The following is a 13,701-nucleotide window of genomic DNA, read 5'->3' on the forward strand; positions in this document are numbered from 1 at the left end:
TATAAAGTAATTATTATTTATTTTTTTACTAATAAATTTTTTTATGTAAATGAAAATTGATCTTTCACTAGAGTGAAAAAAATTTTTTTTTTGCCCTCCGGGCGGAAAGTGGCAACTTTCGTCCCGCTGCGCTAAATAAAGTTGCCGCTTTCCGCCTTCGTCGATCAAAAAAATAGTATACAGCCCTTAGGAAGTAAAAAAGAAAACCTCAGATCACATGTATGTTGACCTCGGCTTCGCCTCGGCCAACAATTACATGTGATCTGAGGCTTTTCTTATTTTCCTTCCCAAAGGGTGTAATATACTATTTCATAATTTTTATTTACGTGTGTACTTAATCTTAAATTGCTTATTCCAACTCAGTTATTATTGTATTTGATAATATTGAGAAATATTGAAGCAATTCTTAAGTTTCTCTAATAAAATAGTATATTACACACCTAGGGAAGTAAAGTAAGAAATGTCTCAGATCACATGTAGTTGTTAGCCGAGGCGAAGCCGAGGTCAACAACTACATGTGATCTGAGGCTTTCTTATTTACTTCCCGTGGAGTGTATACTATTTTTTTGTCCGACGAAGGCGGAAAGCGGCAACTTAGTTTAGCGCAGCGGGACGAAAGTTGTCACTTTCCGCCCGGAGGGCAAAAAAGGATGTTTTCTCACTATACAATTACAGGAGCAAAGTAGGTATGGAAATCCATTGTTTATTTTTACAATTTCATTTTATTTTTAAAACAAATTATTTACAATACATACGTTGAATATTCATCAAATCCACCTTTAAGGTATGTAATTTTTATTGTTTATATGAAAAATATTACTCATTTTATACATTTCAACTGATGTTATTGGGTCGTTTTGAATAGTTTTTCGATAGATTAGAAAAGTGATTCTTGTACTGTTGTGTGAAAAAAATATTACTTCAATATTATAGGCATCATCACTATTACATTATGGGAATGGTTCCTATTATATTATAGGATCTATTCCCTTAATTATAGAAACTTTTCCCAAAAATTATGGGTAGAATTCCCATAATCTAAGTAATCGCTCCTAAAATAGTATAGGAAAACATTTCATTAAAATTATAGGAACGATTTTCACATTTTTCTCTCCATGTAGATTTTTCATTTAATAATGAAATTAAAACTGGGGATAAACATAAGTGTAACAGCCGAAAAATTGCTCGTAAACCAGCAAAAGTGCTTTGACATCATTTTATGTTAATTACAGATCTTAAAATTATCAATTAACTTTTTTTTAAGTGTAAATTAATAAAAACTAAAGCTCGCTTTGTTTTATTTAAAAATTTTTGTAAATCCTTTGCACTTTTAGATCAACTAAAAGTTAAATAACAGATTTTAAAAGTTATTGAAAAAGTTAAAAAATACTTTTGTATCTGAGAAAAATTGATAATCTCCATCAATTTTTTATCCTTTATATAAAAAATACCTCTAGACACAAGAATTCTTGTAAATGCATTTTCCGAGAGACAAAAAGCTCCAGTTTCCAGTAACATTTTTTGCTAATTTTTTTATAAGCCATTCACGATAAAATCCTCTCAATAGAAACACGATACATAGAAACATACATGAAGATTTATATTTTATTATTTCCTTTTTCGGTATACGTATAGCATATAACATATAACATATAAATGCACGATGTACCTCGTATATATATTTCAACGTTTTTTGTCATTTTATTTCCATCCACTGCGTCTTTTTTCGCATTATATTTTTTCCGCATTTACATTGAGATTCGAATTGTTCTGTAACAAAACATCAAACTCCACATCAATTCCCCGATCGCATTTACATACACATTGGGTTCTCATACTATGATATATATTATATACAATATACTACGGACTACATACTACACTAGAGATATTCTTATGTTAGCATGTAATTTATATTGAAACGGAGATAGAACAGGGTGCTGGAAATTGGCTAGAAAATACACCGATTAGTGTAGCGGAAAATTTTGTTCTGGAAAAAAAACAGTTTTTGCAATCCTGATAAAAACATTGAGTGGATAACTTTTTGCACTGATAAAAATATTAGCTTGATGGAAAAGAAAAAATTTTTTTTGTTTTGAACAAAGTGTACTAATAATAACTACTTAATTGAAAAGAAATAGTCTTGAATAAAGAAAAAAAATATTTTTCAAAGAATTGGCTGTCTTGATTCAAAAATTTTTAATTAATCGAAGAATAAAAATCATCAATTTTGAATTTTCGAAAATAATAATAATTTAGTTTTCATTTAAAAATTTTATATTTTTGGATAAAAAAAAAGTTTTTTATTCAAAATATAGAAAAAAAAATATTTTACTTAAATAATAATTTTATTTGCACTTGTAGTACATTAGCTTTTAGCTATTTATATACATATATAAATAATTATAATTTTAACTTATACACAATAATTATTTACAATTGTCAAGAACCTAATTTATCAAACATATCAACATTATTTTTAACATATTAGTTAAAGTTTTTATGCCATATTAGGTCAAGTGACTAGTAGGTCTACTAATATATTATCTGGTAGGTCTTAAAATATCATGAATTATCTAATAGCCGAATAATTACTACATTACCATCGTAGTACGTAGTTTGGGTAAATGGAAGGGAAAGTTAGTAAGTATCGAGAGTATAAGAGTGGACTGTGAAAGGTGATTGTGGAAATGGCCCCGGTAGCTTAACTGGTAGAGCCCCTGACATGTTATCAGGGAGATCCAGGTTCGATTCCTGGCTTGGAAACCAACCCCAATTATTTTTTCAGTCTGTCTTTACTCTTATTCAATTTTCTTTCACTATCTTTCATTTAATGAATATCTACATAACTCGAACAGATACCACAAGCTTCTAGCTTTACTGGTATTCAAGTTCGATGGATTTCCATCGAACTAATGGGAAGAGAGAATATAGCTCTCGAACAAAAGGGAAGATGGACTATCCATCTTTGGGCTTGAATAAAAAAATCTACTGGTCACTTGACCTAATATGGCATAAAAACTTTAACTAATATATTATCTGGTAGGTCTTAAAATATCATGAATTATTTTTAACGTATTGTCTAAGTAATCTTTTAAATATATTGATCCTATTTTCACTGGCAATTGAAATTCTGAAAGGTAATTAAAACTTTATTGAAGTGATAGAAAATAAGAGAAATTCTACGATTGTTGAAATTCTTGAAAGTCCAAAAAAAATCTTAAATAGATATGTTAAAAGAGCAAAAAACTGCACGAAAAAAAAAAAAAAAAAAAAAACGCTGCCTCTGGCAAAAAACGGGAAAAATTACGATTTCAAAAAAATAATTTTTATAAAGTCTGTGAAAAATACACTTTAAAACTGTAAAAATAAGAGATTTAAAGAACATGTTTATAAAATACAATTCCAAGTATTGATTTTTACAATTTTAAAATGTATTTTTTTTACAAAATTTGTGAAAATCATATTTTGAAACTGTAATTTTTCTAGTAGTGCCTGCTAAAATTAACATTACAAGCCGCGATAATTCAACTATTCTTTTTTCCATGTGTTCAGTAAACTATAAATTATTTTTAAAAACCCTTTTTATCTTTATCTTCTATTATAATTTCTTGATTCTCTTCTTAAATTTTGTGAATAAATTCGAACTTAATATCTCGATACAAAAGTTAAATTTTCAAACGACTATTTTTCTTCTTTTCTTCAATCAAGTAATTTTTCTTTATTATCAAATTCCGACAAAAATATTAATGTTATAATTTTGTGCATGGATAAAAAAATTACTTCGATTTACAAGCAAAAATCTTGACCCAAAAAATTAATTTTTAAGAATTCAATTTTCTTGAACCAAGCAAAAAAAATAGTTAAAAAATTTCTCAGCTTCATTAAAGTCAATAAAATTTTTCTTTTTAAATCAAGTTAATATTTTTTTTCATTAATGTAATAATAAATTATTGAGTTTCGATGGTTAAAAAAATTCAGTAACCTTCGAGATAATGATTTCAAATTACGCTGGGGAATTTTACGCGTCCTGAAAGGTTTCAGCGGTTATCATGAAAAAATAACTTCCAAGTAATAGACTGGAGTGTATAGAATAAAAATAGAGTATATATATCCTGTTACGTCCTCGCGCTATAAAGTATAATAAAAAGTTGTTGTGTAAGTAAACTTTATCATGTTTATACCAATAAAGATCGGAAACTGCGAGTGCGCTATAGCTAGAAGAGGTCGAGGACGAATGCTCATGAAACCTGGCAAATTGAGGTGAAGGCCATGGGGTGTTGCTAACACTGATATATAGTATTGATCTCGAATTCAAGGAAATTGGAGATAAAAAGTAACTCTGAAGCATAAAATCCCGGAAATTAAGAGCTGACTCCCAGCATGATTTTATAATATATATGCACAGTGAGACGTATATTGTCAGCACGAAACAATAAAGAATGACTCAGAGATCATAACCGTAAAACAAGGCAATTGAGCTGAAGAATTTACGGAAACTTTTGCCCTGACCAACGATCCTCGTATCCTATAGCCGAGGTAGAAGGTAAAAGTTGAGGAGTTTCTATGGAGGCCTCTTCTAAATTGTATATTTATATCTTTTGTATATGTTGTACACAGTAGGGTAGGTAACTGATTACTCATGGTGATTTATACCATCGGATGGACCAATCAGACGACTTTTATCTGCCTCAAGTAAGGTTTACGGACCTTCGTCAGGCCTTGGTTTATCTGATATTAACTTGTGATGCTTCTTTATAGGGACGGAGAGCTTTAATCAGGAGCTAGTAATTATTGAAGAAGAAAATAGAGGATTTTTTAGGAAACAAAGACTTGGTCTTAAATTTGATCGGAAATAAATTGTGGTTTTTTATCTAAAGGTTAAAAATAATAATATACTTGGTAAATTTTGAGTTTTTTTTTAAAAGAGTGAATATGAATTTTAATCTAAAAAATATCAGGCTTTGAAAATAAAAATTAAATTAATTCAAGAGAAAATTCATTATTTTATAAGGAATTTTTTTATTTTGAAACAAGACAAAAAAATTAAGTCAAATAAAATTTACTTAATTTTTAGTTTAAAAATTTTTTAACTGGTTGAAGATATTCAAACCTTTCAAAATTTTGTGATTCAAAATTTTTTCTCTCAATTCAAATTAATTTTTTGTGAAATTGGTTGAAAACTTGAAATTTTGTGGGATAGTTTTCAGTTATAATTAAAAATTATCTAGACTAAGTTTTATGAACTTGAAATTTTGAGCAAAGTAATTATCAAAAACAGGAAAATTCCAAAAATTTTAGTTTTTTCAATCCAAAATCAAAAAATTAATAATTAAAAATTGGTTCATTTTTGACAAATTTTAAGAAAGAATAAATTTTGATTCTTAGAAAAAAAATTTGTAATTTTTTAATTTATAATTTGAATTTACTCTAAACTATTTATAGTTTTGACTCATGAAATTGTTATGTTCAGATTGGACAAAAACGAATTTAATTTAAACGAATTTTGGTCCTGGTGAGTTATCACCACTAGACCGGGAACCCAGAAGACTAGAGGGACAGGATTTATTAATAAAAATGATTATTCATTTTATTTAATATATATTGAACATAAACTAGATTGATACAAATTTTACTTAATTGTAAATTAACATTCAAATTTTACATTGGAGAATTACAAAAGATAGACAATACCTGGAGTTGTTTCATCGACAATTAATTATTTTAATCACTATTTATTCTTCGATTTTTAATTTACTTTATTCGGTTCAAAATTTAATTTGCTCAATGAATTTACTTTTGTTTACGCACTTTATTACTATTACACTGTATTTTTTTTTATAAATAACATATTAAAGAAAGGATTTCTCGACGGGAGTCTCTGGTGAGACTCCCGCACGAGAGTACCTCTTAGCCGAGGACTTAGAATTAGACTACTCTACTACTCTCTAGACTGATTAGAACTCGACACAAAGTTTGGGTCTCTGATTTTCTGGGCGGTTTAGTAAAGTTTGAGGAAAACACTGTCCAATAAGATCCTGTTTTTCCAGATTCTTAGCCCTCTCCCTAAGGTTGCCTCGGGAAAGTAAGGGCCTCACTCCACTCTAGTCAGGATCCATGAATGCGTTCTCCCTTACTCTCACGTTCCTAGTACTTCTTTAATTATTATTGTTTAATTAAACCATACTATTATTTGCTATCTCGATTTATTAGTTATTTATTGTTTGTTTATTATTTATGAAATTCTTGACTATGTTGCAATTTAAGCTAAACAATTTATTTAATTATTAATTATTCATACACTACTAATATTTCTTCATTATTAATTTCATCAACTTAATATTTTGGTATTATTTATTTATATAAATAATAATTGATAAATAAATACGTTCCCGTGCAAAAAAAAATTTGTTTCATTATGAATTTCATTGTGAATTTGATAATGAAATTCAGATTTTGAAACAAATATGAGTTTGATAATGAATTAGCTATAAAAATCCTCTAATTTTCTATTGCAGCTGAATCTAACAGCTAACCAACAGCTGAAATCTAATAATTTAATGGGTTATTTTTAAAAACTTACTTGTCAGTTTAAACAAGTGATAAGTACATTATAAAAATCGTATATTTCCAGCTTTGAAGAAGATTCAAAATTGTTGAATCTAAAGAAATTAAGACAACGAAGAGGAGTAATTCATGATGAATTTGATGATAATAAATCTATTTAAAAAAAAATTATTTGTGACTCTTATGTAAGCGTTAACAAGATTTAAAATTTATTTTTAAAAATATATATCTATTGTTTACAGTTCGTTGTTTGTGCTATTACAAAAAAAAAATTTATTTATTGAATAATTTAAAAAAGAAATAAACTAAAAAATATATTTCATTCTGCATTATTAAATTAAGTTTATTTATTTATTTATGATAATTATTTATGATTTATAATAAACTTATTATGAATCAAGTATTAAGGTAAGATCAAATTAATATAAAATTTATAACCTTTTTATGATAAATTTATTATGAATCAAGTATTAATTTTATATGGTTCCATGATTTTTGTTGATTACTGTTAAATTAGTAATACATTTCCTCTAAGTTAAATAAAATAGTTTTTTTTTTTTTTTTTTGAAATTTCGGGGGTAAAAACAAAAAATACAATTATAACATAAAACATATTTATCTTATAATTAATTCAATATGACTCTCGTACTAAATTGATAATCATTATCATCAAATTCATCATGAATTACTCCTCTTCGTTGTCTTAATTTCTTTAGATTCAACAATTTTGAATCTTTTTCAAAGCTGGAAATATACAATTTTTATAATGTACTTATCACTTGTTTAAAGTGACAAGTTTTTAAAAATAACCCATTAAATTATTAGATTTCAGCTGTTGGTTAGCTGTTAGATTCAGCTGCAATAGAAAATTAGAGGATTTTTATAGCTAATTCATTATCAAACTCATATTTGTTTCAAAATCTGAATTTCATTATCAAATTCACAATGAAATTCATAACGAAACAAATTTTTTTTTGCACGGGTTTTATCAAAGTGTGTATGTTATAAATTCTTCGAGCGTAATTTTTAATGTTGGGAAAATATATTTAGTTTAACTTAAAACGTTTAAAATTGAAACGGTTGCATCTTATTTTTTTTTGATTTCGATTTTTCTTTTATTAATTCTTAGAATTTTTTTTGTTTCTGTTAAATACCAAACTTATCTTGATTACTTAGGTTCAGGTTACGTTTACTTATAGTCTAGATAGATATAAAAAAAAAAAGAGATCATTTAATTTAGAAATTTCCAGGCCTCCTTCAAGAGCTAAACAGAACGTTTAACGCATTTCCTTTTACAGTGCCCCTTTGTATCGTAAGGATACAAGATCATAAAAATAAAATATGTTTCCTTAAAAAACAAAAATTAACTACATATATATTATTTTTTCTTTTAATTTTTTTTTATCTCTTTTTTTTGGATATAACAAAATAAATAAATTATGAAAAAATATTAGTTGACCGTTTTGAAGCAAAATGTTATTTTAAAGAAACATTTTTATTGAATGCAACTACTAGTCTGATGCACAAATTTCCCTCGATACTCTCTCGAGTATTTAATGCCTCATAAAACTTTATGATTGATTAATCAGATAAATTTATTCGACTATAAAAGCTACCAATAAAATGATACATTTTTTTATCAGAACTAGAGTTATTCAAAATTTGAAATATAAAATCAACCCTGAGTGTGTATCAAATAATTTCTCGGAATGCAGTTGATTTAGAGCACGTACTGCAGTAGTACAACAAACGGTGCAAAAAGACAACGTGTACAGAGGAATAAAGTAAATAAATTAATACAATATAGTGGGAGATTAAAGGTGAGCTTACCCATAACTCATAAATCTTAACTTTTTTAGTCTCATAAATAAAGTGTTATTCCCAACCACAAATGCAAGCTTATACATGTTAAAAACACATAACAGCAAATAAATAATATAAGAATTCTCGAGTCTCTGTTGTGCGATACGTCGGCACTCTTTCATGTCTATTTTTCGCAACAGCTTGCCCATAACTTGCGTGTGTCACGAAAAGCTCTTTATATTCAGCGCAAGGATTTTAAATGGAGCTTATGCTAATCGCGGGAGTATGTCCGCGCAGTGCTTTCGAAACTACTATGGTCCGAATACGCGAGCTTACTAAGCTTAGAAGAAAATATTATTTTTACCGTATTATTATGTGCACGACGGTGGAAAAAATAATAAATGGATAATATTGTAGTACTGTTTTAGACCGTAGAGAGAAAACAAATAATGATTTTTATTTTTCAATAGATGTTTTTTTTTTTTTTTTTTAAAGTTGCGGTTTAGTCTGCTGTAGAAGATATTGAGGAATTTTTTTGGTCGTTGTTAGACAGAAAGTATAAGTTGCTTATTAATATGATAGAGAGGATTTTATGTTGTTGTTTGAGGATAAATGAGATCGAAAGGTTAATAATAGAAACAATAATACTCTTAAATTCTTAAAAGTTATTATTATTATTATTATTATTATTATTATTATTAGTAGTAGTAGTAGTAGTAGTAGTAGTAAAGCTGGAAGTTTTGTGGTATCTGTTCGAGTTGTAAAGATGTTAAACAAATGAAAGAAAATGAAAGAAACTACATGAGAGCAAAGATAAACTTTGAAAAAATAAATGGGGTAGGTTACCAAGCCAGGAATCGAACCTGAATCTCCCTTTCTGACGGAATGGTAGTTACGGACAATGTCTCGGATAGCTTAACTGGTAGAGCCTTTGACGCGTAACCAAATGATCCGGGTTCGAGTCCCGGTCTGGGCTGTCTGAATTATTTTTTCGGTTACCGAAAAATTCCTACTGAGTAAAGTCCCTCCTCCCCCCTTTATCCTTTATTTCCCCAGTTCCCAAATTTGTCTTTAATGACAAATTTAGCTATAAATTATGGCTAGGATCTTTGCTCTCAATTATGGCAAGGATCTTTGCTCTCATGTAGTTTCTTTCATTTGTTTAACATCTTTACAATTCGAACAGATACCACAAAACTTCCAGCTTTACTAGTATTCAAGTTCGATGGACCCCATAGAACTAATGCAAAGAGAGAATGTCTCTCGACCAATAGTGAAGATGGAATGTCCATCGCTTGGCTTGAATAAGGTTCACTAGTCACTTGACCAGTAGGCATGAAAAAAAAAAAAAAACTTTAATTTATATATACATAATGGGTCATGAAGAAAAAAATAATTGTTAATTTGAAATAGTAATAGTAAAGTATCGAGAGTATAAGAATGGACTGAAAAAGGTGGATGGTGGAAGGGGCCCGGTAGCTTAACTGGTAGAGCTCCTGACATGTTATCAGGGAGATCCAGGTTCGATTCCTGGCTTGGTAACCTATCCCATTTATTTTTTCAAAGTTTATCTTTGCTCTCATGTAGTTTCTTTCATTTTCTTTCATTTGTTTAACATTATTATTATTATTATTATTATTATTAATTTTATCGGGTAAAAATTTAATAATTAAAAAATAATCTTAATTCATGATATTATTACTAATGATATTATGAATAAGATAATAAGAGTACAAAAAAGTTTGGAGAATCCAAAAGTGCATGCCTCATAATCTCATTTTTCACAATAAAATTGATTAAAATAAAAGATAAAAAGCAAAATAATAAAAAACAGATAACTCTGTTATGGTTTAGTGGCGCCATAACTCTAAGGTGAGGAAAAAAATACTATAATAAAATGTATAGATAGATATACAAAAAAATCCAGTCATATATTAGTTTTTTATAAATAATAATTTAACGACAGTGAATTGAACGCTCATATTAATTGAGAAATTCCGTCGAGAAAAACGCTTCGCTTATGAGGCGTGCAATAGAGGAGGAAGAGGCAAGACGCGGTACTTAAGAGAATGCTAATTTCTATGAACCAAAATTTGTTGAATATTTTTTGAATAATCTCCAGTATAAAAAAAGTGCAAGTAAATAAATTATATTTCGAAAATGTAATAAAATTGAAAAAAATACTATTTTTTTCATTAATAACTCAACTAATATGTACACTGCGAAAAAATTTTAGTTTAACAATAGTCTCCAATGACTTAACGTAGATAGACAAGAAAAATTTTTCGGAAAATTTGAATTCTTTTGGATACACTCTTATGACATCTGCAGCGTGGCTGATTTCAAATAAAAAAAAATTATTTTTAAACAGCATAAAATTGTTTTTTTTTTCTCTCAAATATCGTGAACTAATGATAAAATAATTTTTGAACGCGTTAAAAGCTTTCAATAAAAAAAATTTTTACGATATTGTCGGAGCTCCCCATTTTGGCATTTTTGAATTTCAAATTAATATTTTCAGAACGATCATAATAACACTCATGTTTTATTGACAGTAATAATTATAAATATAAATTCTAGTCAATATTACATGCTCCTAAAATTTTATGTACTCAATATTGACCTCCATTACTCTGATTGTAGTTTATGTTACATCCAACTAAAGGGTGAATAATTTGACGATCGTGTCGTAACTCGGGCTTAAGGTTCATGTCGCATTTACTTGAGTACAAGTGGACTAACTATCGAAGCGCAGATGACCAATACCCAAATTAACCCGTCATAAACCTACTTTAAAAATAAATTTCTCTTTTTAATAATAATTGCCTACTCAAAAATAAATTTTACCACACATAAATTCTACACTACAGATAAAAAGTTACCTAGTTTAAAAAATTAATCAAGACTTATTTTTTTCAGGTTATTTAAACTTTTAGTTCATTGTATTAGATTGCTTTTCCAGAGTACAATATGAACCTCAGCCCCGCCGATCTCTCACTAAATCATAATAATTTTCCTTTAATAACCTCCATATTTTTCGAGTTTATCTCAGTTTTTCCACCGACTTTTCGCTTGTCTTGTTCTGCGGATAGGAAAAAATTAAAATTAACGTAACAACAAACACATAGACCAGAGCCCCTCGAGCGATGAACCAGCTATTATAGAAATTTCCACAGAAATGAGCCTGAGCAAACGCGATTTAATTTTTAAACAAACATTTTCTTTTCGTAAAATAATACGATAAATTAAATAAAATATAAAATGTCTGCATACGACATATTCCCTAATCCCTCTGATATTTATAAAAATACATTTTCCGGATAAACTAAATCCTGTTCATCCTAAAATGAAACTCCTATCAATTATTTCTTGAACTGTTACCTTTCTCATCTTTTTCATTTTAAATTTCAATTTTATTTCACAAGCTTAGTATAATTCCTCAAAGAGTTTTTTGCTAACTTGCGAAGTTTAAATTTTAATTAGTGCTTTGGAAGCTCGCAAGCGGAAACAATGAAAAATTTTCGCCATTAGCATAATTGGCGATGGGAGTGTATGAAAAAAAAGAATTTATGGATGAAAAAAAAATTGTGTTTGATTAAAAAGCAGCGATGGAAGAAATTGGCTGCCCTTCTGGTTGTTATACCGAAGTGGTTTTATATTAAGAAGCTTTTGATGTTACAAAAGAGCAGGTTGATGAACCGTCAAAACTAACAAAGGATATAAAGTAGTTGTCGAGTCGATGATGTTAACCCATGCACCATACCACAGATTTGTTTTTTTATCCGACCATTTTTCACACTTGCTCGGAAAATTTTAAATCCTTCCCTTACTTTTTATAGCTTGGGACATGAGAATGACAGCCCGGAAGCTTTTATCGGTATTCTCCTGTCTGGATACATACAAAATATTCAATAACAATAGGACCAACAATAATAGTAATAATAACAATTGTAATAGTTGTCATAATAACAATAGTTACAATAGGGGTGTAAATTTTTTTTTTTTTTTAATTTATTTCCGATGGAAAAATTTATTTTTTAGTTTTTTGGTACCTTGTCAAGATCAAAGTCCTGTTGGGCCTTTAAAGCTCCACAATTCGGTGGTGAATTCCACGAGTCAATTGAATTACTCGCCCACGTGGAAGAAATAAAAAATAATATTAGCATACACTGCATCATCACTTTTTTTTTTTTTATTAAATTATTTCAGTTATTTTTTAATTAAAAAAAATGTTTTAATTAAAGTTTTAGGTGTGATTAAAATTTTTATTATTATTTTTTTTTTTAATTTTTGGTCACTAAATCAGTCTTGAAATTTGAATTTTAACTTCACTTTTATTATGATTTTTATTTTTTTTATTATACAAAAAAAATCAATTTAGTAATTTAAATAGAGCTTAAGAAATGTCACTGTAAGAAAATCCAAGGATTTTCATTGGGTTCATCACTCATTCTTCACCCACGAAATATATTTATAAAAGCCACAATAATAAATAAAAACGTCACAACTTCATTTTACTGTATTTAAATTTTTTTTATTGTATTTAAATTTTTTTATAACGTATAAGAGCTGTTGGAAATTAATTACAGTCGTAAATTGTAACGATTTATTATTATTATTATTATTTGTTTATTAATTTATAAGATAAAAGTTTTAGCAACTTTTGGCAACACCGCGAGTAAAGCGCTAAAAAATGGGACGTATTAACAAGTAATAAAGGATGTTTACGCGGTGAAGCCGACGAACACTCTGAGCTCTGAGTACTCTCGGGACGCTGGACCTCCCTCGTTCACCCGCGTCGTCAGTTGGTCGTCGCGCGACGCTCTTACTCGTCTATGTGATCTAAAGTTGTTGTACAGAATGAAGAATCAACAGTATATTCTACTAGTGACGTACAACACAGACACACATATTTAAACCAATCTCATCAATTAGATTGTCCCTTCCGGAAATTTAACACAAAGTTATCTCTTTTCTCTCTTTTTATTTCACGGATTCGTCATCGTCATCGTCATCAGATCGGTAATAAAATTATATCATACGGGCTTTCTCGACACATAAGCTTTTGGATTCGTACACGGAAAAAATAAACTGTAATAAATAACAGTCAATTTATAATAAGTAATGATTAACTGCTAAAAATTACCCATTTCAAACAGTAAAATCGTGATTTTACTATTCACTTTATAATATTTACCATTTAAACGTTACAATTTACTCTTTACATGGAAGAAAATACTATTTCAAACAGTAATATCCGCTATGTAAATGTCTACAATGTTAAAGTATAATAATTAAGAATTCAGACTTTGATATTTATCATTTCGTACC

At 28.3% G+C, this 13,701-nt stretch overlaps 1 protein-coding gene across 1 annotated transcript in view; it reads right to left on the bottom strand.

Annotated features, from left to right (window-relative positions):
- Positions 1 to 12,593, bottom strand: part of LOC123262132 — a 50,788-nt gene extending 38,195 nt beyond the window's left edge. The window contains exon 1 of the mRNA XM_044724222.1: positions 12,423 to 12,593. Coding sequence (XP_044580157.1) covers positions 12,423 to 12,548 — 126 coding nt within the window. The 5' untranslated portion in view covers positions 12,549 to 12,593. The remainder of the gene's footprint in view (positions 1 to 12,422) is intronic.
- Positions 12,594 to 13,701: the final 1,108 nt, after the last annotated feature.

Source organism: Cotesia glomerata, linkage group LG3 (assembly GCF_020080835.1).
Source record: "Cotesia glomerata isolate CgM1 linkage group LG3, MPM_Cglom_v2.3, whole genome shotgun sequence".
Classification (NCBI taxonomy): domain Eukaryota; kingdom Metazoa; phylum Arthropoda; class Insecta; order Hymenoptera; family Braconidae; genus Cotesia; species Cotesia glomerata.